The sequence below is a fragment of the Geotrypetes seraphini genome, chromosome 8 (genome assembly GCF_902459505.1).
Source record: "Geotrypetes seraphini chromosome 8, aGeoSer1.1, whole genome shotgun sequence".
NCBI classification, from domain to species: domain Eukaryota; kingdom Metazoa; phylum Chordata; class Amphibia; order Gymnophiona; family Dermophiidae; genus Geotrypetes; species Geotrypetes seraphini.
The window spans coordinates 7,747,534-7,766,726 of record NC_047091.1 but is presented as its reverse complement, the minus strand read 5'-3'; the positions used below and the strand labels follow the sequence as shown (position 1 = coordinate 7,766,726).

The window sequence follows — 19,193 nt, the reverse complement described above, 5'->3', positions numbered from 1 at the left end:
TGCCTTGGATTGACGTTTGAACAGCAGTTTGGAGTTTTACCAAACGGCACTAGAGGTTTTTAGTGCAGGCCAGAGAGGTAAATGCTCCGATGCTCATGGCCCACACTAAAAACCTCTAGCATCGCTTAGTAAAAGGAGCCGTACGTAAATAATAAAAGACAATCAAGAAAATTGGTGTTAAAATTTCTATTAAAATAAATACGTATGTGAAATGAAAGCAGATTCTTTTTATTTTTGCCAGTGCGCATCCCAAGTTGTGTGTGCGTGTGTGTCTGGGATTCTGGGAGGGAGAGACACTCCTAGACCGGTGCGGTTTTCATCACACCAGACCAAATCCTAATTTAGCTCTGGCTCCTGAGCTTTGCAGGTGTGGACAAGGAGCTCATTTCATGGCTGGCTGCTGTCAGAGCTCTGGCACAACTCGGTGGACAGGTGGGAGTGAAGCGGCTGGAAAGACTTAACTGGGCAGCTGGACAAATGGTGGCCAATTCGCATCAAGAAGCAAAAATCCAAGTGAACCAGAAAATATGGATTTTTCATGGGAGCTAGGATAGAAACAACTCTGAAAAGGGGGGGGGGGGGGGAATAAAGTCCATTTTGGTTCCAAAACTGAGATCCCGGAGACTTGAAAAGTTGTAAGCAAAACTTTCTACAGCCAGAGATACACTGAGCCGAAGATACCAGGCTTACAAAGTGCTTTCTACTGTATGACTAGTCATTCATTAAAACAAAGGAACTGTTTGATTTTTGTGCTTGACGGGTCAGTTCTCGAGTGTGAATTTACTCTGCATGAATCTAGTGTAGAGAATGACACAGGGATAAAATCTGTCCCCGCAGGAACTCAATTTCACCGTCCCAATGAATTTTGTTGCTCTCCCTGCTCCATTCCTGTAAGCTCTGTCTGATTTTCAAGTGTTTGAGGCTTGTGCAGATGAGGACGGAGCTTAGGCATTGGTGGAATGAGGCATTATGACATCACAATCTGAGCTCTGGAATGTTGCTACTTATGATTTCAAAGTGTTTGAGGCTTGTGCAGATGAAGATGGAGCTTAGGCATTGGTGGAATGAGGCATTATGACATCACAATCTGAGCTCTAGAATTTTGCTGCTTAGGGTTTTAAAGTGTTTGAGGCTTGTGCAGATGAGGACGGAGTTTAGGCATTGGTGGAATGAGGCATTATGACATCATAATCTGAGCTCTAGAATTTTGCTACTTAAGATTTTAAAGTGTTCGAGGCTTGTGCAGATGAGGACGGAGCTTAGGCATTGGTGGAATGAGGCATTATGACATCACAATCTGAGCTCTAGAATTTTGCTACTTAAGATTTTAAAGTGTTCGAGGCTTGTGCAGATGAGGACGGAGCCCAGGCATTGGTGGAATGAGGCATTATGACATCACAATCTGAGCTCTGGAATGTTGCTACTTATGATTTCAAAGTGTTTGAGGCTTGTGCAGATGAGGACGGAGCTTAGGCATTGGTGGAATGAGGCATTATGACATCACAATCTGAGCTCTAGAATTTTGCTACTTAAGATTTTAAAGTGTTCGAGGCTTGTGCAGATGAGGACGGAGCTTAGGCATTGGTGGAATGAGGCATTATGACATCACAATATGAGCTCTAGAATGTTGCTACTTATGATTTTAAAGTGTTTGAGGCTTGTGCAGATGAGGACGGAGCTTAGGCATTGGTGGAATGAGGCATTATGACATCACAATCTGAGCTCTGGAATGTTGCTACTTATGATTTCAAAGTGTTCGAGGCTTGTGCAGATGAAGATGGAGCTTAGGCATTGGTGGAATGAGGCATTATGACATCACAATCTGAGCTCTAGAATTTTGCTACTTAAGATTTTAAAGTGTTCGAGGCTTGTGCAGATGAAGATGGAGCTTAGGCATTGGTGGAATGAGGCATTATGACATCACAATCTGAGCTCTGGAATGTTGCTACTTATGATTTCAAAGTGTTTGAGGCTTGTGCAGATGAAGATGGAGCTTAGGCATTGGTGGAATGAGGCATTATGACATCACAATCTGAGCTCTAGAATTTTGCTGCTTAGGGTTTTAAAGTGTTTGAGGCTTGTGCAGATGAGGACGGAGCTTAGGCATTGGTGGAATGAGGCATTATGACATCACAATCTGAGCTCTGGAATGTTGCTACTTATGATTTCAAAGTGTTTGAGGCTTGTGCAGATGAAGATGGAGCTTAGGCATTGGTGGAATGAGGCATTATGACATCACAATCTGAGCTCTGGAATGTTGCTACTTATGATTTCAAAGTGTTTGAGGCTTGTGCAGATGAAGATGGAGCTTAGGCATTGGTGGAATGAGGCATTATGACATCACAATCTGAGCTCTAGAATTTTGCTGCTTAGGGTTTTAAAGTGTTTGAGGCTTGTGCAGATGAGGACGGAGCTTAGGCATTGGTGGAATGAGGCATTATGACATCATAATCTGAGCTCTAGAATTTTGCTACTTAAGATTTTAAAGTGTTCGAGGCTTGTGCAGATGAGGACGGAGCTTAGGCATTGGTGGAATGAGGCATTATGACATCACAATCTGAGCTCTAGAATTTTGCTACTTAAGATTTTAAAGTGTTCGAGGCTTGTGCAGATGAGGACGGAGCCCAGGCATTGGTGGAATGAGGCATTATGACATCACAATCTGAGCTCTGGAATGTTGCTACTTATGATTTCAAAGTGTTTGAGGCTTGTGCAGATGAGGACGGAGCTTAGGCATTGGTGGAATGAGGCATTATGACATCACAATCTGAGCTCTAGAATTTTGCTACTTAAGATTTTAAAGTGTTCGAGGCTTGTGCAGATGAGGACGGAGCTTAGGCATTGGTGGAATGAGGCATTATGACATCACAATATGAGCTCTAGAATGTTGCTACTTATGATTTTAAAGTGTTTGAGGCTTGTGCAGATGAGGACGGAGCTTAGGCATTGGTGGAATGAGGCATTATGACATCACAATCTGAGCTCTGGAATGTTGCTACTTATGATTTCAAAGTGTTCGAGGCTTGTGCAGATGAAGATGGAGCTTAGGCATTGGTGGAATGAGGCATTATGACATCACAATCTGAGCTCTAGAATTTTGCTACTTAAGATTTTAAAGTGTTCGAGGCTTGTGCAGATGAGGACGGAGCTTAGGCATTGGTGGAATGAGGCATTATGACATCACAATCTGAGCTCTAGAATTTTGCTACTTAAGATTTTAAAGTGTTCGAGGCTTGTGCAGATGAGGACGGAGCCCAGGCATTGGTGGAATGAGGCATTATGACATCACAATCTGAGCTCTGGAATGTTGCTACTTATGATTTCATAGTGTTTGAGGCTTGTGCAGATGAAGATGGAGCTTAGGCATTGGTGGAATGAGGCATTATGACATCACAATCTGAGCTCTATAATTTTGCTACATCTGATTTTAAAGGGTTTGAGGCTTGGGCAGATGAGGACGGAGCTTAGGCATTGGTGGAATGAGGCATTATGACATCACAGTCTGAGCTCTAGAATGTTGCTGCTTAGGATTTTAAAGTGTTTGAGGCTTGTGCAGATGAGGACGGAGCTTAGGCATTGGTGGAATGAGGCATTATGACATCACAATCTGAGCTCTAGAATGTTGCTGCTTAGGATTTTAAAGTGTTTGAGGCTTGTGCAGATGAGGACGGAGCTTAGGCATTGGTGGAATGAGGCATTATGACATCACAATCTGAGCTCTAGAATGTTGCTGCTTAGGATTTTAAAGTGTTTGAGGCTTGTGCAGATGAGGACGGAGCTTAGGCATTGGTGGAATGAGGCATTATGACATCACAATCTGAGCTCTAGAATGTTGCTGCTTAGGATTTTAAAGTGTTTGAGGCTTGTGCAGATGAGGACGGAGCTTGCAGGAATGGGGCAGGAACTCTATGGGACAGGAAAATGAATTCCCGCGGGGACGGGGAAAAATTTGTCCCCATGTCATTCTCTAATCTAGGGTCCAGTATGTGCCCAGATCCAAGTTCCCTCAGCAGGGGCAGTGGCTGGGCAGGACGGTGCCTTGGGTCTGGGTTGCTTTAAGTGTTCCTTCCCCTTCAGGCTTATGTTCTGGCAGACTCACTGTTTAAAGCAAACCAGCTATCTTGCCATGTATAATAGAGAATGACACGGTGACGGTTTACCCGCGGCCACCGCATTTAAGCCGCGGGTCACCGCCGAAAACGGGGAAGAAAACTAGCAGTCGCTGCGGTGACGGGGACAAGGCTATTCACCGACCGCGGAAACGGTGAACAGGTTTGTCCCCGCGGGCCAATGTTCCCCCTTCTAGGAACCGCTATTTACCTGTGTTTCACCGTGCTCCTCATTTGTCAGATCAACCCTTCCTGCCAATCGCAGCAGAAGGGTACCCAACCCCTCCTGCCGGTCCTCCCAATGGCCTCCCCTAAGATCGCCGGCAGGAGGGTACCCAACCCCTCCTGCTGGACCCCCCCCAACGAACCCTCCCACCCCGGAACCCCCTTAGTCTTACTTTCCAAGTTGGACCGGACAGCTCCTCGCTCGTCTGGCCAGCAGGCCTGCCTCCATCCAAATGAGGCGGGCCCGCCCCTCCCCTCCCCTGCCTAACCCACAGGATCCTAGGGCCTGATTGGCCCAAGCACCTAAGGCCCCTCCTATAGCGGGAGTGGCTTTAGGTGCCTAGACCAATCAGGCCCTAGGATCCTGTGGGTTGGGCAGGGTAGGGGCGGGCCCGCCTCATTTGGACGGAGGCAGGCCTGCTGGCCATACGTGTGAGGAGCCGTCCGGTCCAACTTGGAAAGTAAGACTAAGGGGGTTCCGGGGTGGGAGGGTTCGTTGGGGGGGGGGGGTCCAGCAGGAGGGGTTGGGTACCCTCCTGCCGGCGATCTTAGGGGAGGCCATTGGGAGGACCGACAGGAGGGGTTGGGTACCCTTCTGCTGCGATTGTCGGGAGGGCCGTTGGGGGGGTCTACAGGAGGGGTTGGGTGCCCTCCTGCCGTGATCGCTGGGGGGAGGGGAGACTTGCAGCCGTAGCCGCGGTCACTATGCTAATCACGGCAGCATTTAAAGTACATGTCGTGTTTGTTTTTGCATTGCTAGCCCCAGGGGTGGTGGAAGATTAGTGATTGAAAAACTGTATGAAAAATAACTATTTTAAATTTAGTGATCAAAATGTGTCAGTTTTGAGAATTTATATTAATTAATTTTTTCTCTGCGTGTTTTGTTTTTGTATAGTTATTAACTAATATTTAACTAAGTTTTAAAGTTTTAAAGTTTTAAAGAATGTTTCCTTTATACGTAAATAAAGAAAAGTGAATGGGATTGCAGTGGCGGTGACGGGGCGGTGAATGGGGTGGCAGTGGCGGTGACGGGGCGGTGAAGAGGATGGTGAGACGGGGACGGGGCGGTGACGGGGATGGTGAGACGGGGACGGGGCGGTGACGGGGATGGTGAGACGGGGACGGGGCGGGTGACGGGGATGGTGAGACGGGGACGGGGCGGTGACGGGGACCAATTTTTTCACCGTGTCATTCTCTAATGTATAACTCCAAATGCAAAGAACTAAATTTTGATATATAGACACTGGGGATATCTCAGAACGCTACTCGGAAAGATATCAGCGGAGCAGCACTCCTCACTGAGTTCACCCTGTGTATATCAAACCTAATATTTTTTTATTTTTATATTTTATAGTTCAACTCGCAACTTGTCATGAAAATTTTCTTTAAACATATTAATTTTATAAATATTTCTTCATCTTTTTTTGCTTATAAAAACTTCATCTTATTATTAAAGCATTCCAATTTCAAAAATTCACTAATGGAGAATGCGCTTCTCTTATATATATCAACTGTGTGGCCGCACTGTTCCCCACCAACGCATTTCGCCTTCTTCAGGACGGGGCTAGTGCTGGAACCACACCAAAAAACACACAGATTACCTTATAGTGTACTTACAAAACTATACCATTCAATAAAAACCAAACACACCAACCTGTTGCCTTCCACCATTCCATTCTGCGGCTGTTCTAGCATTCAAATATGGCCGCGGCATTCCTTGCAAGCTATTTATATCCCACCCCCATGACGTCAAAAGACACACACCAATCAGCAGCATTCTTCCTAAAGTGTCATGCTTCTTGGAACAACCCCCAATCACTAGAGAGCAAAAGCAGAAACTCTAAATGGAACCCAAAAAGATTTCTTTGGCTACTGAACCCACTCATTCAAACTTCTAGGTTGCATCTATTTAACTCATGCATCCAGCGTAGTTCTTTTAGATTTAACATACGTTCATAGTTACCTCCCTCCCACCCAATCTTTACTCTGTCAATGACCCTCCATCTCAAATCTTTAAGAGAATGTTTCAATAATTGCCAATGGCGAACTAATGGAGCCGTTTCCTTATGTGTATGTTCACGAGACTTATGTTCTGTAAGTCTCACTTTAATAGAACGCATCGTCCGCCCCACATAAAGTTTGGGGCAGGGGCATTGTATGACACAGATCACGTCGGGCGAGTTACAATCAGTAATTTCCTTGGCCACATATTTTTTGCCAGTTTCAGGATGAGTCCAGCTATCACCCACTACGGCAGGGGTGTCCAATGTCGGTCCTCGAGGGCCGCAGTCCAGTCGGGTTTTCAGGATTTCCTCAATGAATATGCATAAGATCTATTTGCATGCACTGCTTTCAATGCATATTCATTGGGGAAATCCTGAAAACCCGACTGGACTGCGGCCCTCGAGGACCGACATTGGACACCCCTGCACTATGGCATATTGGCACCATTGACAAGCCCCACACACAATATGCGATCCTGATTCCCTAAGTTCTTGTTTGTTATTAAATAGGGAATTTAAGCATTCACCTATATTTCTCGATCGCTTATAAGCAAAAATGGGGACCTCACCAATAGAATCATCTATTAATTGTACAACATGCCAGTGTTTACGCATGATGTGCCCTATTTTAGTGGCAAGGAGAGAGTACTGTTAGATGAGCAACAAAGCCGGTATGGAGAACCTGGATTACGAGGAAAGACTTAAGAGACTGGGGTTGTTCTCCCTTGAGAAGAGGAGATTACGAGGGGATATGATCGAGACATTCAAAATACTGAAAGGAATCGACAAAATAGAGCAGGAAAAAACGTTATTTACAATGTCCAATGTGGCACGGACAAGAGGACATGGGCTGAAGCTAAGGGGGGACAAGTTCAAGACAAATATCAGGAAGTTCTGCTTCACGCAACGAGTGGTGGACACCTGGAATGCTCTCCCAGAAGAGGTAATTGCGGAATCCACCATTCTAGGATTTAAGGGTAAGTTAGATGTACATCTCCTTATGAGTGGCATGAAGTGACATGGGTAGGGGTAGGCTAGATGCACTTCTCTTTACGAGAAGCTTGGAGCGATATGGGGACCAAAACTATGCCAGGGTACACCTGGCGGGGCCTCCGCGTGTGCGGATCGCCAGACTTGATGGACCTAGGGTCTGTTCCGGAGATGGCGCTTCTTATGTTCTTATGAATGTAAAAGTATGTTCTGTCGCTGGTTTTTGTTGATATTGTAAAAGCAGAGGTCGCCGAGCGTATTTTGCTCTTAAATATGCCTGATGTATCACCATTTTTGGATATCCCCTCAGTTGAAATCGCTTTTTCATTTCCCTGGCCTGCTTCCTAAATTCTTCCAGGGAATGACATATTCTTCGCAATCTCAAGAACTGACTGATAGGCAAGCTGGCTTTCGGTTTATAAGGATGGAAGCTATGACATCTTAACAAGCTATTATGGTCAGTAGGTTTTCGATAGATGGTCGAGATTAAATGACTATGATGTTTCATTATTTTAATATCCCAAAAAGAAGTTTCATATTGCTCAGTTGTGGCGATAAACTGAATATGATCATTAACCCGATTTAATTCCGCTAAAGATTCTTTGGTGGATGTCCAGATGCAGAAAATGTCATCCGGATATCTCTTCCACATCCGAATGTTACAAAAAAACCGAGACTTTTATATATAACGTTCTTCTAATTCTGCCATGTAAAGAGTCGCTAAAGAGGGTGCCAAGGATGCCCCCATAGCTATACCATGTTTTTGTTTGTAAAAATTCCCATGGTACCAAAAATAGCTTTGAGTAAGCACTAATCTCGCTAGTTCCATTAAAAAATGCTTTCCCTTCTAGTGGGCTTATAAAGGATTGTTTTTTGTATTATTTGTTGTACTGAAAACTTGTATGGAAACCTTTTTTTCCTTGATATCTTTATGATATTGTAAATGTATTAAATCCAATAAACTAAAAAAAAAAAAAAATGAACAGGAATTCTAGCACACTGCTGCTGACGGGTGAAGATGATTTGTAAAAGATCTAATGCCCCTTGTGTGGGAATCATGGTATAGAGTCAGGGCCGGATTTTCCTATAGGCTAACTAGGCTTCAGCCTAGGGCCTCAAGATCAAGAGGGGCCTACATTCAAATTGTTAGCAAAATTAAAATTACACTATTCTAAAAACAGTGAACACTAAAACACTGAACCGAAAATAAGGAGAAATTCTACGCTTCGGGATCGGAACCGGCTCCGGCCGCAACGGGGCGCCGACTCGGCTTCTCCCTTTCTTTTTCTTGCCCTGGGAGGAGGATCGGGGAGGGAAAGACGTCAGTCCGGAAACAGCTGGGCAAAGCCCAGCCCCACGGGGAGAGAGGCAAAACGTGGATCCGTCAGGACAGGGCGGCCCAGACTGGCATCGGAGGGGGGGTGGGGGGAGGGTTAATGGAAGGCAGGCAGGCAGGATGGCATGGGGGGGTGTTCAATGGAAGGGGGATGGGAGGCAGGCGGGCATCGGGTGAGGTGAGGAAGGACGCACTGGGGGCACTATGGACATAGGAAGGGGCAATGTTGTGTGTTATGTTTGATTAGTTATTGTTACAAGTACTATATATGGTGCTGAGAATAAATGTCCAAATAAGTGTTCTCGACTTTTTTTTATTTGTTATCCGTGTCACATTTTTTATAAAGGTTAGTACCAATAACAACATGTTTCATTTAACATATTGATAAATATCACAGTAATGATGTATTTTATTATCTCTCATGTAATTTACAAACTTAAAAATGGGAGGTGAAAGGGCCTCATAAGTGGAATAGCCTAGGGCCTCTTTTCATCTAAATCCGGCCCTGTATAGAGTGCTGTGACATCTAAGGTAACCTCATCCTCCACATCCTGAATGTCGCCCAATAACCTAAGCATATGGGTTGTATCTTGTATGTAAGATCTAACCTGTACAACTTCTGTCTGTAAAAACACATCCAGGAATTTAGACAGGGGCTCTAAAACAGAGTTTTTCATGGATACAAAAGAGCGCCCTGGGGGGGATGTTAAATGTTTGTGTATTTTTGGTAGAAAATAGATTCTCTTTGTTATATGAAATGTAGGGCATAAATAGGCTGCTTCTTTTGTTGTTAATATTTTGGATTTATAGGCCTTAGATCCAATTGCTGCAATCTCGCTCTTTAATATTTTCACTGGGTCACTTTCCAATTTTTCATAGAATCTAGCGTCATTGATTTGTCTTAAAGCCTCACTATGATACATGGAGGTTGTCTGGACAACTATCGCACCTCCTTTGTCAGCCCTGGAAATTTTCAAGGAGTCCATAGATCTCAATTCATTAAGGGCTGATCTTTCTTGAAAAGATAAATTGTCATGTTGATTATACCTCTGCGATTCCAGGATTTCTATATCACGGAGCACCAAGTCTCTAAAGGTACAAATGTTCGCATGCAAAGGGGTAAGAGGGCACCATCTAAAATTTACGAGAAATTACTGAATTATCTTGAACAGAAATATTGTCCATAAAGTATACTTTCAAGTGAAGACCACGAAGAAGTCTATAAACAGATAATTTTGTCTCGAAAACATCATATCTTCTCATAGGCACGAAGCCTAATCCCAGATTCAAAACCTTCATTTGATTCTCTGTCAGATCCAATTCTGAGATGTTCACTACGGTTGATAGTTCCTTCTTTGGGATCTGGTCTGCGGCCCTGTATAGGTGCCTGGTTGGGCCTGGCTCAGACTCTGGTTCAGGCCAATGAGGGGATATCACCCCTCTACTTTATGCCATAGGGCAGGGGAAGGCAATTCCGGTCCTCGAGAGCCTGAGCCAGGTCAGGTTTTCAGGATCTCTACAATGAATATGTATGAGATGGATTTGCATGCGCGGCCTCCTTGAGATGCAAATATATCTCATGCATATTTAGTGTGGCTATCCTGAAAACCTGACCTGGGTCCGGCTCTCGAGGACCGGAATTGCCTACCCCTGCAGCCCCATGAATATGAAAGCGATAGGTTATTCACAGGCCGTCTTTACCCCTAACCCAGGGGTAGGCAATTCCGGTCCGCTAGAGCCGGAGCCAGGTCAGGTTTTCAGGATCTCCACAATGAATATGCATGAAATAAATTTGCATATAATGGAGGCAGTGTATCAAATGAAGTTTATGCATAGTCATTGTGGATATCCTGAAAACCTATCAAGGGGGTACTCCAGGACTGAGTTGAGAAACTCTGGTCTAGGGTGTACATGGATCCATTCTTACAAAAGTTTGAAAATACACACATAGGGCTCCTTTTATGTTAGTTCTAGCCACGCAGCACGCGGTAATCGAGGCGGAAGAAGATCTCTTTTTTCTTAAAGGACCCACGGCAACTAGAGGGCATCCGTTGAGAATCAGGGGAGGGAAATTTCATGGCGACGCCAGAAAATATTTCTTCACCGAAAGGGTGGTGGATCGCCAGAATAATCTTCCGCAATAGGTAATTGAGGCCAGCATGTGGGATCACTTCATGGGGGTAGTTAGGGGGTGGGTCATTAGTGTGGGCAGACTAGATGGGCCGTGGCCCTTTTCTGCCGTTATTTTCTATGTTTCTAATATCCTGCATGCGCTTAAAACGCTTGCGCACCTTAGTAAAAAGAGCCCATAGATCCAGTCTTACAACAGCATGTAAATATACTGTATACATGGATCGATTCTTAAAACAATGTTAAGTACACACACACACACAAACCTATTCTTACAAGAAACTTTTATAAGAAACTTTTATAAAGAGAAATTGAAACATTGTTAATCTTCAATTCCAATGTTTTTGTTATATAGGAGAGAAGCTATTATTTCCAAGCAGCCTTTTTCTGATAGAGGATTTTGGGTTGAGAATGTCATATGTATACACTTCCCCCTCCATATTCGTGAATTCTGTATCTATGGATTCGCTTATTTGCGGTTTTAAATCAAAAAAATGCATTTTCATTTTTCAGGCTATTTTAAGCCCCCCCCCCCTTAAGCTTTCCTGGGGGTCTAGTGGGTTTTTGGGGCAGAAGCGATCTTACCACGCTCCTGCCCCGTGCAGATTGCTCACAGGAAATGGCTTGAGGGACTAAGGGAGCTCATGGCAGCCATTTCCTGTGAGCGATCTGCACGGGGCAGGAGCGTGGGAAGATCGCTGCTGCCCCAGGAAGGAATAATCTATAGCGTTACTAGACATTTTAAGTCCTGTAGGGAGGCGGGAAGGCCCTAAACCAGGGGTGTCCAATGTCGGTCCTCGAGGGCCGCAATCCAGTCGGGTTTTCAGGATTTCCCCAATGAATATGCATTGAAAGCAGTGCATGCACATAGATCTCATGCATATTCATTGGGGAAATCCTGAAAACCCGACTGGACTGCGGCCCTCAAGGACCGACATTGGACACCCCTGCCCTAAACGATGCTTTTTTTTCCCCTCCCCCCAAAATCACGGATAATCGAAACCGCGAACCCCGAAACCGCGAATAGGGAGGAGCATCATAGCACCAGAATGGCTTCCTGTGGATCTGTCAAGTCCTTTCTCCTCCACACTGCTCTAGAAGCATGCCTTTGGAGGTCAGCTTTGGCCTCGCTTCTGTTCTGCATTGAACTATGAGGCAATTGCAGTGTAAAAATAAATTGTTATGTTATTGGGATTTATTAATCACCGTTATGAAGCGGGTGTCTTATCAAGCCTTCTCTGCCACTACAAGCGTGGAGGAGTGGCTTAGTGGTTATAGCAGCTGCCTCCGCGCCCTGAGGATTCCCACTGCAGCTCCTTGTGACTCTGGGCAAGTCACTTTACACTTCATGGCCCTCGCTGTCTAAAATGTGTAAACCACACAGAAAAAGCAAGTCCTTTACCTTTTATAATCAAGCTATTGTGACATCATTGAGGTTGACTCTGATCGGTGGAATGCGGCATTATGACATCACAATCTCAGCTCTGGTTACCAGAAACTGAAACTCTTCACACTAAGGGGGGAGGGGGAGGACTTAACAACGCAGCCCACGAGGAGTGGCACAGTGGATATAGCAGCTGCCTCAGCACCCTGAGGCTACAAGTTCAACTCCAACTGCAACTCCCTGTGATTCCAGACAAGTCACTTGACACTTCATTGCCCAAAGTACAAAATAAGTACCTGACTAAAATATGTGACGTTGATTGTAGCCATACATAAAAAGCAGGATATCAAGCCTGATCCCTCCAAACAGTGAAGAAGCAAGCGAAGTTACTTACCTGTAACGGGAGTTCTCCGTGGACAGCAGGATAAGTCAGCCACACTTTTGGTGACGTCATCTACGTTCCCAGTTCGGAATTGCTCTCCCAGAGCTCAGGTGAGGCTTTAGGGAGCCTCATCTGAGCATGTGCAAGTAGCCCTATATATACCTGTTCTGTCCCTCACTAATCCAGTTTAGTTAATCCGCCCGTCATAGATTTCCGATATACTGTCTTTCTGTGATACATGCATAAATGGCTTATATTATTTAATATACTGCCCTTCCTTATACAATAACAGTGCGATTCACAACATACAATAAAATTATGTATTTCTTAAAAACAAACACACTCAAAAAAAACTGAAAAATGACAGTACTGTAATAGTAAACCAGAACCTTATCGAAGCCGTCCAATTGTAAGAGATATGGTTTTAGTAAAGTTCTGAATCTTAGATATTTAAGTTCAAGATGTACTGAAGATGGAAGAGAATTCCAAAAGAGACAGAAAAACCCTCACTGTCTGTGGGAGTGTCTGTGGCATAGTGGTCAGAACTACAGCCTTTGAACCCTGAGGTTGTGGGTTCAAATCCCTCGCTGCTCCTTGTGACCCTGGGCAAGTCACTTAATCCCCTCATTGCCCCCGACATGGTTTCAGGTTTATTTAAAAATTGGATATACCACCTTATTAAAATTCAAAGCGGTTTTACATACTATAAAAACAAAGTATAAAAAGAACGTACACTAAAAACAAATTACAAATGATGCTACAAACCATCAAATGCACTGAAAAACATTAACTTACCAATACAGGATGGAGAAGGGCGGAAATACAATTTGTATAAAGAGAAAGAGGGGAAAAGGACCGAAACAAAAGGAAGGGGAACAAAAAAATAAGTAGTCTAGAATAATGTAAGATTAAGCTAACATGATTAAAATATGGCAAGGAACAGATTTCCATTACTGTCCTTAGAAGGACTATTATACACCGAATGCGTCTCTAGAGTTTGAGCTCGCCGGGACAGATAGGGAAATATGAAAAAGTACCTGAATAAACCACTTAGGATATAAGAGGGATATAAAAAAGTTCACAGTGAATTGAATGTGGAGAACGACTGAAGACGTTGATTGTTCAAAGAGCGTAAAGCTCTTATAGATGGTTCATAGACAACCCCGTGAAAGACAAAGGCGCGCGCCGACAACTGAGCGCAAGATGGAGGCGCGCGCCGAAGAAAATTACAGTTTTTAGGGGCTCCGACGGGGGGTTTTGTTGGGGAGCCCCCCCCCCAGTTTACTTAATAGAGATCGTGCCGGCGTTGTGGGGGGTTTGGGGGGTTGTAACCCTGCACATTTTACCGTAAACTTAACTTTTGCCCTAAAAACAGGGAAAAAGTGAAGTTTTCAGTAAAATATGGGGGGTTACAACCCCCCACATCCCCCACAACGCCCCCACAACGCGGCACGATCTCTATTAAGTAAAGTGGGGGGGGTTCCCCCCACGCCCCCCACCGTCGGAGCCGTAAAAACTGTAATTTTCTGCGGCACGCGCCTCCGCGCTGCGCTCAATTGTCTGCGCGCGCCTTTGTCCAGGCACGCTTTTGACCTGACACCCTTATAGACGAATAAGTAATGAAGGACTGTTGTAATGTATTGATTTAAACAAGTCAAAATAAGAATTTCAAATGTTATACGAAACTGAACTGGAAGACAATGCCATCGAAGACATCAAGGAGTAAGATGATCGTAACGTGGCGAATAGCTGTATTTCGAATCTGAGGTAGACCTGCAGAAATACTACTACAACAGAACGGACAATTCTCTTTTGTGCTGCTTCTTCCAAAAAGGGGCAAATTGAATGAAATTATCGAGAGGAGTAAAAACAAGATTTAACTGCTGCGGCTATTGGATTTTCCAAAAGACAGCTGATGATCGAGGATAACACCCAGGTATCTAAATTGAGTTACCATAGAAAAAGGATTACCGTATTTTCACTCATATACCACGCACCCGTGTAAAACGTGCACACGGGTATAGCATGCGGGAAACTGTCATTTATGTAAATAAATTTTTATATACCGCGCACACCCGTATACCGCGCATGCCGCCCCGACTCTCCCGTCACCGCCCGACTCTCCTTTCGCCTGCCCCGACTCTCCTCTCCCCCTTGAAGTCCTGTCCCCATCCTGAAAGCCTGATGCCCCCCCCGACGTCCGATTCACCCCCACCACGCAGGACCGCTCGCACGCATTCGCACCCGCACCCCCACCCCAAAGGACCGCTCGCACCCCCACAGCCTCCCGACCCCCCCCCATCATGTAGAAGCTCCTACCGTTGTCCTGCTGCTTCCTCTGCCGGCGGTCCTGGCCCTTCTGTGAGCCCTGCGTCTGCGCTGCTTCCTCTTCCGGCGGTCCCACCCTTTCTCTGACGTCAGAGAAAGGGCGGCACCGCCGGAAGAGGAAGCGGCAGGACAACGGTAGGAGCTTCTACATGATGGGGGGGGGGAGGTCGGGAGGCTGTGGGGGTGCGAGCGGTCCTTCGGGGTGGGGGTGCGGGTGCGAGTGCGTGCGAGCGGTCCTTCGGGGTGGGGGTGCAAGCGGTCCTGCGGGGTGAATCAGACGTCGGGGGGGGGAACGATGTAAAAAAAAATGTATACAACGCGCTCATGCGTATAACGCGCAAGGTTATGCACGGTTTATAAAAATCGTGTATAACGCGCGTGTTATATGCGTGAAAATACGGTAGTATAAATTTACTCTTGTTTCACTCTCAACTAACCGCCTAATTTGTAATTTGAATTTCTTTTTTTTTTTTTTTTTTTAAATAGTTTTCTCACTCAGGAAGCATCTTGGATCCTCAAATTTTGGGACTTTAATTTGATTGAGTAAATAGTAATTTAGTTATATTAAATGTTATTTCTTTTGTTAGCTATTATGTTGACTTAATCATATTCTGTACAAGAAGTTTATTCTTGATAATTTGTTTAAAATATAAATAAAGAATAAAAACAAAAAACAAAAGAAAAAAGGATTAGTCGTAAGAATAGGGGCTCCTTTTACAAAGGTGCGTTAGCGTTTTTAGCGCACGCTAGCCCAAAAATTACCGCCTGCTTAAAAGGAGGTGGTACTTTTCTTACCTGTGATCCAGCAAGCATGAGTTACTTTCTCTGGCCCTAGTGGGCTCATAGCGATGTTCCCTCCAAGCCAGGGAAGCTACTGTGCAAGTATGTTCCAAGCAGCAGTTTTTTGTTGTTTTGGGGGGTGTCAGGTCAAAAGCGCGCCGGGACAAAGGCGCGCCCAGACAATTGAGCGCAGCGCGCGCCACCGCGCCGCTCTAAATTAATGTTTTTAGTGCTCCGACGGAGGGGGGGCGTGGGGGGAACCCCCCTTTACTTAATAGGCATCGCGCCGCGTTGTGGGGGGCGTTGTGGGGGCTGTGGGGGGTTGTAACCCCCCACATTTTACTGAAAACTTCACTTTTTCCCTGTTTTTAGGGAAAAAGTTCAGTTTACAGTAAAATGTGGAGGGTTACAACCCCCCAAACCCCTCATAACGCCGGCACGATGTCTATTAAGTAAACTGGGGGAGTTCCCCAACAAAACCCCCTGTCGGAGCCCCTAAAAACTGTAATTTAGAGCGGCACGGTGGCGCACGCTGCGCTCAATTTTCGGTGCGCGCTTTTGTCTTTCGCGCCGTTGTCTATGAACCGTTTGGGGGGGGGTTGTTGGGTTTATTGTGTTTTTGGGGGGGAGTGGGGGGAGTGGGGAGTGTAACAAGGCCAAGTAGTTTTTGAAAATTATGCCAAATTATATTTTCATAATTGAGACGTTAAATTATTTCTATTGAACTGAAAAGAAAATATTAAAAAAAAAAACTTGTACATAAAATGTGTCACACTACAGGACCAGTTCTGAAAACACAAATGCCAAGCAACACAGTACAGAATATTTATTTTAATTAAACCCTTCCCCCTGGGCATTGTAGCAGTGCCCAGGATAATTTTAATTTAAAAAAAAAAAAAAAAGTTTTATATTTAATGTTGGTGGGTTTCTGGGTGGAGTGGGCTCTACGGTGTGCCCATCTCCACCCAGAAACCCATTAAAATTAACTATAAATCTTGCCAGTCAAACCCAGAGCCTATTTTCTTACCTGCCGAGGCCTGGCCCTGGAGAAAAATGGATAGCCTTGTGAGAGGCGCTGCTCAGCCTCAATCACCTGGCACTTGCTGAGTGACAACCCCAGGCTTGGAGGAATTAAGAGGCTCTGGCTCCAATCCCTGTCCGACGCCTGATTCTGACGCTCTTCCTGCAGCGCCTGCCTCGTTCACGGTCTGCGGTACACCCGCCATATTAGAGTCTGCCTTGTGGGGAAGGGAGAGAGGTGTGTGGCTACGGTATTAACCAAGATGGCCGCATGAAAGTGTAGCTCCGGGCTACCCTTGCAATTAAAGCGTTTTTCTAGCAGGTATAGTAGCAGCCCTTTTTACTACTGTATGGTGCTCATAGCGTGGCGGTGATCTTGCCAATAAACTTTAATGAGCAATCAGGTCCCAATCTTGGATCTTTCGTGTTTTGCGTATGCACAAGAGGTGAGGCCTACAATACGTGCGGATATGTCGGGGCCGAGCAGTGCACAGGCTACAAGAACTTTGGCTGAGGTCCCGCTTTCAAATTCTTCTTCGAACTCTGCGGCCCCAGCCAGGTGGCTCCTATATGGGAAATTTATGCATGGATGAAAGAGATACGTACGGATCTTAAAGCGGTTCGTTTGGATGTGGCTTCTTTAGGGGCAGAACTGAAAGCGGAGATCCAGGAGCTGGGTAACAGAGTGGAGGAAGCTGAACAGCGCCTTGATGATCAGGCGGAATCATTGACCGCGGGAGATAAACATTTAACCACCCTCCAAGAGAACTGTGCCAAATTGACAGACCTGACAGACAAACTGAAGGACCTGGAAAATCAAAGTAGATGCCACAATCTACGCTTCAGGGGTCTCCCTGAAGTCTCGACCTAAAATAACTGCGCTCATGTGGTACAACAGATTGTTACTTCGTTACTGCAGGTCAAAGCAGAAACTATTCTTTTGGATAGAGCTCATCGTACCCTGGGCCCGGCAGTTGCTAATTGTCTGAAAGACATTGGAGCCTGTTTTACGAGCTACCAGCTTAAAGAGCAACTGCTGCAAGCTATAAGGAAAATGGACAACTTTTCCTGGGACTTTTATTCTATTGAGATATACCAGGATTTATCCAGTATGACGTTGCGTCGCCATGCAGACCTGAAACCATTTACCGGGCATCTTTGTGAACTGAATATTAAATACAAACGGCGGCATCCCGTTGCACTGCTTTTTTATACGCAAGTTCGCACCCTGAAGGAAGCTCAAGATATTTTCCCCCAGGAGGCCGCGATCAGCACTTCGCTGGCGAGTTCTGGCCCTTCAGTTTTGAATTTACGGCCCCAACTGAAATGGCAACGTCATGGGTTAGCGTCATGGGTTGGCCTTAGTGCGCTCACATTTTCTTTTCTGCTGTTTCTGGTCTGGACCCTGCGGTTTCTCGGACCAGTCAGTAGAACTTAGATGGGGAATGGGATTGAGTTGATTGGGGGGTTGGGGGAGATTTGGGATATTCTAGGGGTCTTTTGTATTTTTTCTTTTTTTTTGGGGGGGGGGCCGGCATTTTCACTGAGGGTGTGACTTATGCTGTATATAGGTGGGGGGATGACACTAAACTGTTCAAAGTTATTAAAACGCATGCAGATTGTGAAAAATTGCAGGCGGACCTTAGGAAACTGGAAGACTGGACGTCCAAATGGCAGATGAAATTTAATGTGGACAAATGCAAAGTGATGCACATTGGTAAGAATAACCCGAATCACAGTTACCGGATACTAGGGTCCACCTTGGGAGTTAGCGCCCAAGAAAAGGATCTGGGTATCATTGTAGACAATACGATGAAACCTTCCGCCCAATGTGCAGCGGCGGCCAAAAAAGCAAACAGGATGCTGGGAATTATTAGAAAAGGGATTAACAAGACTAAGAATGTTATAATGCCTTTGTATCGCTCCATGGTGCGACCTTACCTGGAGTATTGCGTGCAATTCTGGTCTCCTTATCTCAAGAAAGATTTAATGGCGCTAGAAAAGGTTCAAAGAAGAGCGACCAAGATGGTAAAGGGGATGGAACTCCTCTCGTATGAGGAAAGACTACAATGGTTAGGGCTCTTCAGCTTGGAAAAGAGACGGCTGAGGGGAGATAGGATTGAAGTCTACAAAATCCTGAGTGGAGTAGAACGGGTACAAGTGGATCGATGTTTCACTCCGACAAAAATTACAAAGACTAGGGGATACTCGATGAAGTTACAGGGAAATACTTTTAAAACCCATAGGAGGACATTTTTTTTTTTTCACTAAAGAATAATTAAGCTCTGGAACGCGTTGCCAGAGGTTGTGGTAAGAGCAGATAGCGTAGCTGGTTTTAAGAAAGGTTTGGACAAGTTCCTGGAGGAAAAGTCCATAGTCTGTTATTGAGAAAGACATTGGGGAAGCCACTGCTTGCTCTGGATCGGTAGCAAGGAATGTTGCTACTCTTTAGGTTTTGGCCAGGTTTTAGTGACCTGGATTGGCCACTATGAGAACAGGCTACTGA

The 19,193-nt window shown here is 45.2% G+C and overlaps 2 protein-coding genes across 2 annotated transcripts in view; one reads left to right on the top strand and one right to left on the bottom strand.

Annotated features, from left to right (window-relative positions):
- LOC117364569 (membrane-bound O-acyltransferase domain-containing protein 2-like) overlaps positions 1-6,019 on the bottom strand; it is a 43,280-nt gene extending 37,261 nt beyond the window's left edge. Inside the window, exon 1 of the mRNA XM_033953893.1 lies at positions 5,989-6,019. Coding sequence (XP_033809784.1) covers positions 5,989-6,005 — 17 coding nt within the window. The 5' untranslated portion in view covers positions 6,006-6,019. The remainder of the gene's footprint in view (positions 1-5,988) is intronic.
- An 11,257-nt stretch (positions 6,020-17,276) lies between these two features.
- LOC117364824 (transcription factor E2F2-like) overlaps positions 17,277-19,193 on the top strand; it is a 58,068-nt gene continuing 56,151 nt past the window's right edge. The window contains exon 1 of the mRNA XM_033954475.1: positions 17,277-17,508. Within this exon, the coding sequence (XP_033810366.1) occupies positions 17,277-17,508 (232 nt within the window). The remainder of the gene's footprint in view (positions 17,509-19,193) is intronic.